General features: G+C 36.9%; 3 protein-coding genes across 3 annotated transcripts; 1 reads left to right on the top strand and 2 right to left on the bottom strand.

The window, feature by feature from the left end:
* Positions 1-92: 92 nt before the first annotated feature.
* On the bottom strand, positions 93-893 carry LOC121757487 (ribosomal L1 domain-containing protein 1-like). The gene has a single exon (XM_042153025.1). It carries the CDS (start codon positions 891-893, stop codon positions 93-95), a length of 801 nt encoding a protein of 266 aa, XP_042008959.1.
* A 3,206-nt stretch (positions 894-4,099) lies between these two features.
* On the top strand, positions 4,100-8,830 carry LOC121758059 (protein TOM THREE HOMOLOG 1-like). The gene is made up of 11 exons (XM_042153499.1): positions 4,100-4,530; positions 4,864-4,954; positions 5,090-5,142; positions 5,222-5,314; positions 5,403-5,474; positions 6,125-6,197; positions 6,276-6,321; positions 6,728-6,791; positions 6,925-6,978; positions 7,775-7,852; positions 8,430-8,830. The coding sequence occupies exons 1-11, from the start codon at positions 4,366-4,368 to the stop codon at positions 8,520-8,522; spliced, it is 882 nt and encodes a 293-aa protein (XP_042009433.1). The 5' UTR covers positions 4,100-4,365; the 3' UTR covers positions 8,523-8,830.
* A 611-nt stretch (positions 8,831-9,441) lies between these two features.
* Positions 9,442-13,209, bottom strand: LOC121759380 (zinc finger CCCH domain-containing protein 17-like). The gene is made up of 3 exons (XM_042154940.1): positions 12,831-13,209; positions 11,679-11,789; positions 9,442-11,533 (listed from the first exon to the last, which is right to left on the bottom strand). Exons 1-3 carry the CDS (start codon positions 12,948-12,950, stop codon positions 9,707-9,709), a joined length of 2,058 nt encoding a protein of 685 aa, XP_042010874.1. The 5' UTR covers positions 12,951-13,209; the 3' UTR covers positions 9,442-9,706.
* Positions 13,210-15,077: the final 1,868 nt, after the last annotated feature.

The following is a 15,077-nucleotide window of genomic DNA, read 5'->3' as shown; positions in this document are numbered from 1 at the left end:
CAAAGCCAATAAAAGTTCAAAACTGGTAATAACTTACTCATCAATCAGAGACTAATCTTCGCCAAAACTTGCAACTGAATAAAATCACCAAACTATTTCCTCTTCACCAAAGAAGATCCCATTTTCCCATCAGAGACCTCATCCACATATATGGGCAATGCCAATGAATCCGATAACTTCAAATGCAAACACCTGATCCCACCCCATTTTCTCGGAGCAATACCAACTACACCATCAACAGCATCCAATACATTCTCCACAATCTCCTCACTCTCCATCGCCCCCAATCTCCCCACTCTCACCGAGCTGCAAGTCCCACTGCTCAAGCACCACAAACTCGACCTGCACGCCCTCTCCAACTCCTCCTTCCAATCGCCCCTCAAATCCACCGGCACAGGAATCTTCTTCCTCTTCTTATAGAACACCCTCCCCAGCACCTTAGGCAGCATCGCCTCCACGCTTTTGTCAGCCAGAAACAAGTCGAACGAATCTAAGAGTTTCTTCTTCGATTCGAAGGAATCGTAATCCGATTTCAATTTCCCCAGCTTGAACACCTTTTTTACGAAGGGGATGCCCTTGGCGAGCAGAATCTTCTGCGCCGATTCGGCGGTGATTCTCTTCCCGTCGACGATGAGGCAGATGTTCGAGGCGGTGTAGTCTTGTGAGAGGAGCGAGCGGCGGAGGAGGATTTGGTGGGGAGCGGCGGAGAGGTTTCGCGGCGGGACTTTTTTTAGGGTTACGGAGAGGTAGATGAAATCGTCGGCCTCTTCTTCGTTAGCGGCGTTTTCGTCGTGGGAATGTGAGAGGAATGACTTCTTCTTCCACTTGAGGAGGGCGTTCGTGGCTTTTCGGACGCCGTCCTGGTTGATTCTCTCTCTCGAAGGTGCGGCCATGGCGATGAATTGTGAAGCTGACAGTGGGCTTCGAGCGCTTGGGAATTATAGGAAAGATTTATAGTCTGTAATTTTTTCAACAGGTCCTTGGGGTTTATGACTTGCACATTTTTGCCCATTTTAAGTAAGACTGATGATTCGGTTTATCGGTTCTCGGGTAACTGAGAACTGTATAGAATATTTCGGTTATCATGAGATCGATAGAGATTTTTAGTTTAATTTCCGTTCTGCACTTTCGGGTTCGTTAATTTTCGGTTCTACTCAAGAACATAAATTAAAATTTATTTTATTTCTATGTTTCACAACTTAATTTTCATTTTAAATTTTTACGTACAAAAAAAGTATACATAATTATTTATACAGACTCAACAAATGAAGAATTAGTGTTCCCCATTGTTACCTCTTTTTTTGCAATATACATATACACTATATTTCCTTCATGAGCTGTCCACAAAAAAAGCCACTGCATAACATTTACTAGTAAAGGAGAGGACATACGCAAACTTTTCAGAATTACCTGGAAAAAATAATGAACCAATTTTCTCACTCATTTTACATTATGTGAGAACTGCGGTGAGAGGCAGTAACATGGTAAAGGAAATAACTTTCGATTGGAAGGAAAGCTTCAGATAACAATGAAGGCCCGCTGCTAAACCATAACTCATATAAGAGCACTTTCACGACTGTCATTGGACAGAACAGAAATGCCAATATCATGCATCCTGAAGTACCTTTTCCAGATCAATTTCCTGACTCCTGAGACAAACAAATTTTCAGACGTTATCTGGCCAGAACATCCTGAAGAAATCCCGATCAAATTCCTTTTCTTGCATCTTCTTTTCAAACTCTTGAACCTTCCTTATCTTCTTTGAGGCGCCTCGTACTTTAGTCTCAGGTGACTGAAAAGATGAACTGATTAGAAAATAGGGATATTTACTAATCCTAGTGAAATGATCACAATTTCTGAACTGGATTCCAAAGACCAAAACTATACTTCCTTAAATAAAACACCATTAGTACATTTGCCAGGTTTTATCATTCGAACCTGATTCTGGTTCCATTGCATCATCTGCTTATGCCAAGTAACTTAATATTTTGCATACCAGTACCTCTCACTATAAGGCATTACCTAGAGTTTTTAAATTGATATTTTGTCGTAGTAGATAAATCAGAGACTACAACATGCAATGATCACACAGTAAATCAACTATTACATAATGCTGATGCCATGCAAATATGTGGAAACTGGCTGTCCCACAATACAACAATCACAATATCCATCCTTATTCAACTCTCCCTAGCTCTAGTACTCCTAGTTGTTGGCTTTCCTGATGAATTTAGGCAATAAGGAATCCAAATAATTGAAGTGTTTTAATAGGATACAATTTTCTAGTAGTTGTATACTGCTCACATAGACATCTCCAAAAGCTTGAGAAAAAAACCTTTTCAAGATTGTTTGGTATATTCTAACGTCATCAAAACAAGTTCATAGGCATTATACATCTCATTAACAGTGTTCTTTGTGATTATGTCCAGTATCAAAATTATTAGTTGCGCATACAAATCTAAATGGATTTGCAATTCTACTAAACAAATATTCTAGCAACTTGAAAGTTTCTTCCATTTCATCAGCCTGCTGCAGTTTGAATAGTATATGATTGTACCGCACAAAACATAACCTAATGAAAAATAACATACACGTGCATCATTGAAGCTACAACAGTTAAACATGAGTACCATGTAGCTGAAAGTACACCAAAAAAATCAATTGATCTTCCAAACAGAAATTCATTACTTACTTCTGCATCATCCTTCTTATCCTTCTTAACTTTTGATTTGTTGATTGGAACGAACTTTTGCCTCTTCTGCTCCCACACCTACACCTCTTTTGTTTTTCTTGACAGCAGTTGCTATTGGCTCCAGCCTGGCCTGTGTTAATTAAGGACCTCTATCAACGACAAGTACACTAGCAAAGAGGTATAATATCTTAAAACTACATGTGCAATGCAAAATGGTTTCGAATAGCAGGGCCAAAGTGTTACACTCTTTGATGACCATGGAAGACAAACTACCCATGACTGCAATATATGCCACATAAATACGCTGCTTAACATTTAGTAGTATGACTTTTCAAAACTATCTCTGTTTTGCACATAAGATCTCACAAGCATCAGGATCCCTTAAAAAGACTACTTTTCTGTTTCCTCACAAATTTTGGGAACTCAAATCCATCAATCTAACAAAACATTAACTTGAATATGAGATAAAGAAAAACACTGGATAGATAGTGATTAGAATTTTGAAACACCAACCTGTTCGGAAACACCAAGACCAGTTCCTTCTTTCCATCCTTGCTTCTTTAACAACTGAAATCGCCAAGAAATTCATTTAAGGAAAAACCATAACGCATCAAACAACTGAATCAAATCAGACGAGAGTAAAATTGGAAGTAAGAAAAGTATTTGGTAAGGGAGAAGAGGAAACAGAGGTAATTTCAGACCTGAAAGCCAATACATAAATTTTAGTAGTAATATTTTTTTTAGTTTTCACTTTAGATATGTATGATAAAACTCACATCTGGTGTTCGGTTTTCAATAAAAAATAACAATAAGATACAATCTAGGATTGAGTTGTGAGATTATTTTAGTCATAGAGATTAGACTAATTATCTCATGATTATTCATCTAGGATTGAATTGTGAGGTTGAATCTCATGAACCAAACAAAGCTACAAATTTAATCTCGAATACAATCTTACAAACCGAACACCTCTTATATGTTCCAGTAGCTTGATGTGTTTTTGTGAACAGAGTTAGATGATTTTGTTTAATCTATACATATGTAATAGGCGCAGCTACAAATCGCGATTGTACTATAGTGAATTGTAAATATATCGAACCAAATGTAATTTGAAATCCAACATTCCCAAATGTATACACAATATTTCATAAAATTTGTCATTCATTCAATAAATTAGATTGTGCTATTCATACAATAAAAAATTATTGATTGAAATTGTTTGTTGAAGAAAAAATTCAAAAGTGAATTATATAGATTTAAAAAATTGTGTATTTAGAAGCAAATAATCAGACGTATTATTTTTTTCATGATTTATTATTCATATTGAAAGAGATGTTGTGTAATTTTTAGTTTTAATTTGATTGATTTATAGTTATATTGGAAAAAATTAGAAATTTAAATAGAGCCAAGCGGGTGATCGAAGTCGAGAGATTTCTTCTTTGGTTCTGATTGGCAAAACACAATCCATTCAAACGAAAAAGCTCTCTCCTTCCCTTGTATTTGTAAATTGTAAATCCAACACGCATCCACGTGTTTACGCATCGCATATACTTTCTTCTCCGCCCTTCCTTCCCTCACCGCAATTCCAAACAAATCCAATTAACCCTCAATTTCTGGTTTTTCTTGGACCAATTTTTCTCAATCCTCAATCTCTGATTGCCCGGCCTGCTGATATGGTGGCGGGGCTTTTTGGCCTTTCGGCGGAGGAGGCCTTCGTGGCGCTCCACCTCAAGGCCGCCACGAATTGGTGGGACATAGTCAATCACTCTGCCGCTTGGCAGGACCGTATTTTCCATGTCCTCGCTGCGCTTTATGGGATCGTCGCAATTGTTGCTCTTGTAACTATTCACGCCCTTTTGATTTGATTTTGTTTTGCATCGACGTTAATTTTTATGATGGATTGGCTTTTCCAGGATAAAATCAAATAAATAGTGCGGAATGAATTTTTTTACCCATAAATCCAACTCTTCCTTGTCGAAGTTAAATTTTTGATCTAATGGTATACTTTTATTATATTGGAATTTGGCATCGTGGGAATACTTCTCGAGCATTCGATGTCATTGTTTTTTTTAATTATATTTGTAGAATCTTTCAAGTTTGCTAACTTATGATGAAATATCTTGTTGACAGTTAATTGAATTGATTTTGTTATTTGCATTGCCTTGTACTAGGTGCAACTGGTTAGGATACAGTTGAGAGTACCTGAGTATGGTTGGACGACTCAGAAAGTATTCCATTTTCTAAATTTCTTGGTCAATGGAGGTCTGTATCATGTACATTTAGTTTTAAGTTCTCATTTCATATGCAATTTTTCTATACCTCGCCTGATGTTCTTTTATCCAGTAGTTTCTTAGTTCCTTGTCATGTAAATAATTATTATGTTTTGTTGTTTGTTAGTTCGCTGCATTGTGTTTGTATTTCGTCGGGATGTTCAGAAGTTGGAACCAGAGGTATCGATTGCATTCCATTCTTATTCTCTCTTTAATGTTGGAGTAATATTATGTTCTGATTGATATTTTTGTTGGGAAGATTACGCATCACGTGTTGCTTGATTTGCCAAGTCTTGCGTTTTTCACGACGTATGCGCTGCTTGTACTATTTTGGGCAGAAATTTACTATCAGGTTCAACCTAGATCCTTTCGTTATGATTTGCTTGCTTTGATTGCGATATCCTATTTGGCAAAATATTTACTTTCAAAAAATATGGCAGGCTCGTGCTGTATCTACGGACGGTCTGAGGCCCACCTTTTACACAGTGAATGGTGTTGTTTATTTCATTCAGGTGAACTATCTTGCCCAGTTTTAATCTCGTGTGAAGTAGATGATAGGATCATGTGATTTCATTTTTAAGTTCATTAAATTTATGGTTCTATACTTCTATACAAAGATGTGTTGTCATGTGACAGGGTTCTTTGATTTTGAGAATGGGCTGCTGTAGAAATGAACACCTAGATCAGATGAAGTTCATTAATTAGATCTCTTCTGGATAGGAATTTATTCGAGTAATCATAAAGGTTCTTTGTTTGTGAGATGTTGTACTGAGTGTACTGAACCTGCTCTTGTTTATGTTCCACCTATGACCTATCTACAACCACATTTCTTGAATGCATTTATACTATTTTCTCTTAGACAATGTATCACTCTTTGGGTGCAAATGTTTTATACAATTTCTTTATTTAATATTTATAGAACCATTATATTCCGAATGATTGGCAAATTCCAGTTTCTACTCTTGTGGAGGTCATTCTCCCTTGATGTGCACCCTGTGCTATGATGATGGATTTCGATTAAAAGATATTGGTTGTGTTTGCAAGTTGCAACACCTAAAATATATGCTATCTTAGTAAATCAGTAGGGTGCTGGCTGTTTCAAATTCAAACATTTCATAAAGAACATATTTTCTCAAATGACCTCTCTTGTAATTTGTTGCAGATGATTTTATGGTTGGCTCTATGGTGGAAGCCTGTACATGTAGTGGTAGTTTTATCCAAGATGTTCTTTGCAGGTTCATTACATTAATCTTGTCTACATGCATCAGTTGTTTTTTTTTTTTCATTTTGTTTGAGGAACCTGAAATGTGCAGGTATTTCTTTATTTGCTTCCCTGGGGTTTCTTCTCTATGGTGGAAGGTATATTTTCCTCCCTTAGACAATTGATTTGTACTATAGTCAGACTTATGTAATAATTTTAACCCCTTAACTACTTGAACTAATGACAACCTTATCTAAACTGTTAGAGGGGGAGGGTATGATTTATAGTCTCAACCTGTTGACGCTAGTGCCTGCGATAAAATTGGTCTGTATAACTTTGCAAGATTCTATAATTGCAGTGCAGAGTCGTTTTATAAAATTCTCAAATGTTGTCTGCATATTTTCTTCCGGAATCTGGTTTACAAAGTTTATTTTGAACCTAATTTGTATTTCATTCATGTACGGTTGGTTTTGGGTTATGAAAAATGTTCATATAGTTTCTTCTACTTGTAGTAACATTTTGTGGATTCATATTGAACCTGAACCTGATGTCTTCTTTGTGAAGGTTATTCTTAATGCTACAACGATTCCCCGTGGAGTCAAAAGGACGTCGCAAGAAACTACAGGAGGTATGGTGTGGAGTATGGACTGGTGGTGGTGGATTTATTTTAGGAGGTTTTTAAGTTTATTTTTCTTGTGGGGTTTTCTTATTTGGTTGTCCATGTTCTAATTCTCCCTTACTCCTCTCTCTTGCTCACTCAGGTTGGCTATGTAACCACGATTTGTTTTGTGTGTTTTCTGGTTAGATGCATTATGGTAAGTCCTATCCTACTCTTAAGATTCAGATTGCTATTTGCTTGTTTTGTGTTTAGTCTAACTTGTGAAATGATATACTTTGGTTTGTGTTAGACTTCTAGTCATCTTTGACTTTGAAAACCCTTGTTAGTTCAATCGGTAAATGTTTATTGGTCATGAAGATAACTCCGTTTCTATTTTGAGGGTCATGTAAGATGTTCTGAAATTGATAATAAAACCGTTTCAAAGAAATTTGATTTGCAAATCATTCCTGAACTCAACCCCATCTAGGTAGTTAACTAAAGGTATGATAAATTTCAAGTTCTGAAGCATTGTGTTATTTCCGGCAATTAACCCCAAATAAGTTCAACAGAAATCACCAAGATAGATAAAAATGGCGTGTTGTCCCCGAAATTCTACTTATGCTTTACAGATGCATGTAGATCACATAGTACAGAGAGTTGTATTTCACAAAGTAATATATTTGGAAATAGCCAAATGCCTTTCCCATATTAGAAGTTACCTTAAATTCTGGTCTTAAATGGTGTGGCTGATGTCTCTGGACAGAGGGCTGTGATATTCTTGTGCTCTAGGATGCTGAATAGAATAACTCTATATTGTCCCTCATATCTGCTATGCACCCTTCTATATATATGCACATGTTGGTATGCCAGTGTACTTGTTTTGGGTGCGTTCATCTTCATATTAAATGTACATATTCTTTATATATTGTACTTTTTTGTAGTCTTAGATTTGACTCAAATCTTCCAGTTTTTGCTTCCTGACTTTGTTTCTTCCATTGTGACACATCCTACAGATGTGCTTCGATGCATTTGACCCAGCTGCTGATCTGGATCTTCTGGATCATCCTATCTTGAATTTTATCTACTATCTGGTAGGATTCATATGCTCTTTATTTTGAGAATTGCTACTGATTTGTCATTCATGCTCATCATACCCTAACTGAAACAAAATAAGTGAAACTGTCATTATTTATCTCGGTTTCTTTATATCTGGGCTCTTTTGGTGTAGATGGTTGGTGTTGAGAAATTTTTCCTGCTATATTGTACTACAAATCTGGTATAGAAGCCGTATCTTAAGAGTTGTTTGAATATTGTTTTTTCAATTGCCCCACACTTGCACCTAAAAGTAACAACACACTTGTATTTTGGTGGACTAAAGACTATATGTAAAATGAAAAATTAATCTGCCTTAAATAGTGAAGCTTGTTGTACTTAAGCAGTACTATGTCTAAATACAGTGTTCCGGAAATGTAATCTTCAGCTTTATTTTCTCATCCAGAAAGTCTTAGATGCTTGAATATATATTGAATGCTCAAGGAAGCCAGTTTGACAGAATCATAGTGTGTGGATGTGCTCTCTTGTTAATTACTAGTAGTTCTTATGCTACTTAGTTCTGTGATTATGATTGTGTTGTAGAAGGTGTGATGTGGTTAAGAAATGGTTTTGCAGCTGGTGGAGATATTACCGTCAGCACTGGTGCTCTTCATATTAAGAAAACTACCTCCGAAACGAGGGATCACACAGTATCATCCTATCAGGTGACAAAGCCAAGTGCTGGACATGGTTGGATATGAAGGGTTGCGATACGATGAATTTGGAGCAGAAATGTGATGATCAATCATTTTAAGTTGTGTCCATATCCAACCCTCTCACTCGCAGTTTACAAAATTTCTCTCTTTGCTTTCGAATCGTCAAAGTGGAAAATGTACTTTTGAAATTAGAAGTGCATGATCTGTCATCTCTGTTCTTTTGCCCTCTGTGTATGTGTTTGTTAGCCGAGTTGAATACCATTGATTATATTGGTTCATTTGTTATTGAGTTGAGCCTCAAGCTTTCTTTACCGAATGCAATTATTTTTAATTACACTACATATAATATAAGGTTTTCTAGGACAAAGTATTCTTTGAGAGACCAATTTTATTCATATTTGATTTGACAAGACATGTTCTTGAGGTCGTCAAGATATAATATACTACTCCACGTCATTTTGGTCTTTGTATCTGTTTTGGTAAACGCATAACTATTTGTGCAGCCAGTAAATATATGTACACAACAGAATGTTTGTGGTTATTTTGGAAGAGGCTAATTTGCTAGCAGAACAATACTACTAATAATAATAATAAATGACATAAATTAATAATAGTAATTCTTTTCATTTTATAGTAAGTATATTTGTTGTACAAAGTTATTGTACAACAACATCAACTCATGATCTCCAGATAATTAGCTACGTTGAGAAAATCGAGAGCATTAGCATGATGCCCTTAGCTCAAAACTTTGTTCAACACTATTCATGGGCTCACACCACTCTCGTCCAAATCTCCTCCGTGGAAGAATGCGGTCTTGACATCCAACTGCTGTAGTTCCCAATTATACACAACCACAACTAGAACTGAAAATTTTGGCTGCAATGAAAATAAAAACATACTCCCACAGAGAACCTTTTAAGTACGAAGAAATGTGGGAGAAAAAGGCATGATGCCAACAACTATTATTCATCTTCTGATGTTAAAATCATAATCCAACTCTGAGCAATTTAACTGGTAAATATAGGAACTACAAAAAGGGAAAAAGAAAAGATCCAGCCAGAGGTTTAATACTCCACATTAAAAGGAGGTTTCTAATGGTACATACGGCACTACTCTACTTCTGAAATCAAAATTAGGCGAGTCTATTATAAACTTGCCACTTCTCAAGACAAAAGGCTGCGTCAAGAGCCTCGGATTTCAGGAGTACATAACACCCATCTTTTTTGCAAACTCATCGTCGTCTTCTTCTTCTTCATCAACGTATTCCTCTACAGCATCTCCATTCTCACCATCCTCATACATCACGTAATCCTCCCCACCCATTTGTTCATAATCGGACTCCCCGTCTTTCTGCTCATAGGGTTCAGATTCTGGATCCTCACCAAGTTCACCATCTTCAGCTTCTGGCTTACCCTCTCCTGCCTCCATCGTTTGAATTGACATAGGCTTATCAACTTCCTTATGATTTCCAATTTGAGTAATGGGCTCCTCAGTTGCACCCTCGCTTTCTTCCTGGACTTTCTCCCCTGTGACACCCTCAGCGCCCGATGAATTCATACCCACAATAGTTCCACTTGTTTCACGTTTCTTCCGCTTTAGAATCTCTAGTAGTGGCTTAGGTCCTTCAAATGCAAGATCATTTTCACTATGTTGATGCCAATCACTCACATATTTTCTCTTGCCAAGTGATTGTTGACCGGTCATGTCCTGTCTACTAGAATCAGCATTTTTCTGGTTCTTCAGTTCTGCTAGGCTTTTTGGTTTAGCAAAATCACCGTTATTCTCGCCTACAAAGTCTCTTCTTAAGTCTGGACCTCGATAGTTCTTTGCACCACCATTGGAAGCTTCTTCTGGCCTTCCTTTTATTCTGTCACGGATTCTTCCTGGTTGTGAGGAGATACGATCAGTAGTCCTAATCATATCCCTGTTGTTTGGAGAAGACGATCCTTCAGGAAGTCGTATTCTCCCTCGAAGGCGACTTCCATGAGAATTCTCCCTCGAGGTATTCCGTTGCTCCTCCCTATGTGAACCCCAGTAGTTTCTCTCTCTTACATGCATATCACGGGCATGTTCATGATTAATGACAGATCTTAAACCATTAGGCTTCTTATGCTTTGATAGACGGTGCCTGAGATCATGTTCATCAACTTGACCATGATTCTCTTGCCGACCATATGGCCTCCTTTCATGATAAGACCCTCCAGACATTCTTTCAGATGAAGCTCGGTGTTGCTCCCAAGCATACCGTCCCTTGTGGTGATCAAGTGAGTCATAACCATGACAACCCAGATAAATATCATCATCATTAGCAGCAATCAAGTTGTAGTCAGCAGAGCGATTAATTTCATATTCACTCCCATGTTCATGTTCTCTGGACATCCCATATCTATCTTCACCTGGATAGAACTCAGAATTTCTTCCCTCATCGTCAACAAGAACATCAAATCCAGGAGAAGGCTCCCTTGAAACTTCTTCTGCATCCTTGTTGTACATGCTTTCAGGTTCATCGAGCAGGTGAGATTGCTGAGCGTGATTGGACCAGCTGCCTGGGTGCCCATTAGATACAGGAGTAGCAGTCCTGTACCTGGAGAATACATTACTCCCTGATGTTTGTGGAACCTTCCTGCTTACAGCAGATTCATATCTAGGAGCAGTAGATTCAACTGCAGGCAGTGGTTTTACCCGTGCAGTATCATTAAATGATTTGGCTACATTTATAGGTGTAACCTTCTGTTGCAAAGGCTTCTCAACTCCGCTGGAAGGCTTACTTATATTTGCATAGTCAACAGAAGATCCTGTTACTGGAACAGGTATGGCTTTGGTATTTGAGGCAGTTGGCGCATGAAGAAATGGGCACCAATCACCTTTTAAACAGTGCCCTTTTTGAAAAAATACGCATGCCGCGGATGGCTTGTTGAAAAAGGCATTTTGGCCATGTGATGCAGGCCCTATAACAGCCTGAGGCACAGGTGCAGAGGGTCCAGCAGATGAAGGCCCTTGGGTTCCCAGCAATCCTTCAAGAGGCTGAAGAGAAAAGTACAGAGATAGAAAGGATATCTTATTAAGCAGCACAATGCAACAGAAATACTAGACACATTAAGTCCAGGCTCATCCAGGAAAAGTCATCACTAAAAGGAATATTTTATATGAGAACTCATATCAGACTAACCGGATGACGGAACGCGCACTTCGGATTCATGCAGTTGCCATGTAACCAGTACCAACAGTCCCTTGGATTCATCCGTGCAACATCACTATGGCGGTACTCACATTCGCTTCCCTGCAGAAAGAATTCAAATACATAATCATTGATGTGGAATTTTGGTCCATGTAAACGACATCATCACATCACTCAATCTTTGAATGCGCAAAACTGAATTTTTATGTAATCTTAAATCCAATAAGAAATCAGTTGTTTCAGAACTGAATACAAGTACATATTCTATTAAGAAATTCCAATTAATTACTGCATCAAGAAATTTTCTAAAGGAGAAACACCATGAAGGATAAAAATTCCTGTACTACAGAATCAAAAAATTGACTGGCATGAATAATCTGGGCAAGGAGTTGCTTTTGAATATAAGAATACATCTCTACAAAACTTTACCCAACTCCCACAAGGATAAAATTACAAGATATAAATCAATCAACAAGCATACACAGAACATAATCTATAACAATATTTTCAGCAAAGGGATGTATTGTTCCAGAGAGGGTTTTTATCTACTAGCTCAGCAGAATCTTATCCAATGTAAGGAAAATGTAGTATCTTAGAAATCAATGAATCATATCAGCATAATCATACATCTTCCTTCCTCACACTAATCATCCATTCCACTAATCAAGAAAGGAAACTAAGAAACAAAACAGCAACACATAATCTACAATTTTCATAGGTAAATTAGTCATTCGTTCCTCCATACCTTCCTTAACCCAAGCATGTTGTGAGTTCAGCACTTTTAATGATAACATCAAATTCTGATGCAAACAGATAAAGACATGAATGCAGGAAAAAATAGATCAAACTTATGTATGTAAAATTCGTCATTTTCCCAAGGCCAAACTACAAAGCACTATCCTAACCGAAATTAACCAGTATTTGAAAATAAATCCTAAATTAAGGCCCTAATCTTTCACTAAATTCCAAGAATCTACGGAAAAACATTACAATCCTCCCCAAGGAAGATCTAATTCTCAGTGGAATTATTAACAAAAAATCGAATTTGTCTGTATTCAAATAAATCACAGGAAGTGTGGAAAATACACATAGAAAACACTGTAAAAAATCGCAGAGAGGAAAAACAGGGAAAGGAAAAAGGACCTTTTTGCAAGTTAAAGGCGAAGCAAGAAAGTAAACACAATCGGTGCTCCTCTTGAGCAGTTCTTCGTCAGCGGAGGGAGGCTGAGATTGAGATTGAGATTGAGGCGCAGAAGTCGCCATCTTTTTGATTCGAAAATCAACAAAAAATATATGTATATGTATGTTAATCTGATGGATCTAGGGTTTTAATTGTTGAGGCGGCTAGTCTGAGGTAGGGTTCCTCCTAACAGTGTTTCGCCCCCTTTTGCGGCATCAAATACAACCTCCACAGACGATAGCGCTGCTTGCGGCACTCAGGGGGGTCAGGGAGAGGATAGAGAAGGTGAGCTAGGACGACAAGGGAGATAAGATGAAAATTGAAATAGAGAGAGATATATGCCCAGGCGTTGTATGAATGTATGTGTGTTCTATATATAATACTATCACTCTTTGAATATTTACACCAAAACACCAACAAAATTTTGAATTCCATTATTGTCTATATTAGTTTTCAATTTTTTTGGTTGTTATCAATTGATTAATGCTATAACTAAATGGAGTACTCCATGCTTATTACTTTTTCCTTCCCTGTGATTTTTAATGCAAGAAATAAAAATAATTAAAATATTGTCGAGGGAGAATGAGTATCAAAATTTTTTTAATTAGAAAATATATGTTTTTATGAGATGAACTGAAAAAGAGGGTATATTTTTATGAGATATGGGGAGTAATTTTTTAGAGATATACTCCCTCCGTCCCTGAAAATTTGTCCCAACTTTCCTTTTTCGTCCGTCCCCCAAAATTTGTCTCATTTCACTTTTACCATTTTTGGTAGTGGACCCCACATTCCACTAACTCATTCCTACTCACATTTTATTATAAAACTAATATATAAAAGTCAAGCCCACATTCCACTAACTTTTTTAACCCACTTTCCATTATATTTCTTAAAACCCGTGTCCGGTCAAACTGGGACGAATTTTGGTGGACGGAGGTAGTAACAAATAGTAGTTTGAAATATAATCCCTTTCCACAATTAGTATTCTCACAAAATACAGTTTGCAGATCTATATCTATAATCTATCTACATAACTATCGACGGGTGAATAGTGGAACGGCCCATACTTTCTGGATTTACAATTAGGTTTTCTTCATGGATTTATTGTTTTATTGCCTACCAAATGAGCTACTGTGTTATTGGGCTACTTTTTAAATGTAGTCTATAGTAGTTTTCAACCGCAAACCAAAATTATGTGTTTTTTTTTACTAAACGTTAGCTAACACACATATCTATAGGGGATAGGTACGCACGGTATACAATACAGAAAATTCGGTATGAATAAAAATTAATCTTTCTATCTCTGAAATGTATGAACATTTGATTCGGCATGAGTTTTAATGTATAATTGGTAAAGTAAGAGAGAGATAAAAAGTAGTATAAATAGTGTTAATGGAAAGTGAGTTCCACGTCATTAATAGTTTAGTGTAATTGTATAAGTTGTAAATAAAATGATATTTATGACAATGTGTTGTTTAACTATTCCAAAATAAGAAAGTTCATACTTTTTAGAGACGGACTATCACGGTATATGAAACCGTAACGAAGCTATCATACCATATAAAAAATCATGGTATACAAAAACTTTGATACAAATTTTTCGATATCCGATGTATCAGTATTTCGATCTTTTTACCTACCCTACATATTCCACAAACACCAAAACCTTAATTTTCAAATTGAGAATCAAGTAAAAAAGTTTGACTAGCTAGTAGAGCTGGCAATTTTCGACACGACACGATAATCTGATATGAATCCGCACGAAATTATTGGGTTGGGGTCAAGTCTTATTGGATCCGTGTCCTTATCGGGTTGATCCATTAAGAACCCAATAATTTCGGGTCGGGTTCGGGTCGGATACGGGTAACCCATTAAGAAATAATAATATTATTTTTATTATTATTTAAAAATATATATTACTTTAATTTTTTAATTTCTTACAAATTAGGTTTAAATAGTATAAAATGAATTTTAATTGTGTAAATTAGGTTAAAAATTAAGGTTTAATCGTGTAATATTAGGTTTTAATCGTGTAATATCAGGTTCGGGTTGTTATCGTGTCGTGTCAACCCATATTATATCGTGCCGATAACGGGTTCGTGTCGGGTGCGGGTCGTGTTCGGATTTGAAGCTAGCAGGTCGGGTCCGTGTTCAGATTTACAGTTTCCTTAACAGGTCGGATTCGGGTTAGGCCTTATTGGATTGGGTCA

The sequence above is a fragment of the Salvia splendens genome, chromosome 12, assembly GCF_004379255.2.
Source record: "Salvia splendens isolate huo1 chromosome 12, SspV2, whole genome shotgun sequence".
NCBI lineage: Eukaryota > Viridiplantae > Streptophyta > Magnoliopsida > Lamiales > Lamiaceae > Salvia > Salvia splendens.
Note: the sequence above shows the minus strand (reverse complement) of the source record. Positions and strands in the feature narration are given on the sequence as shown.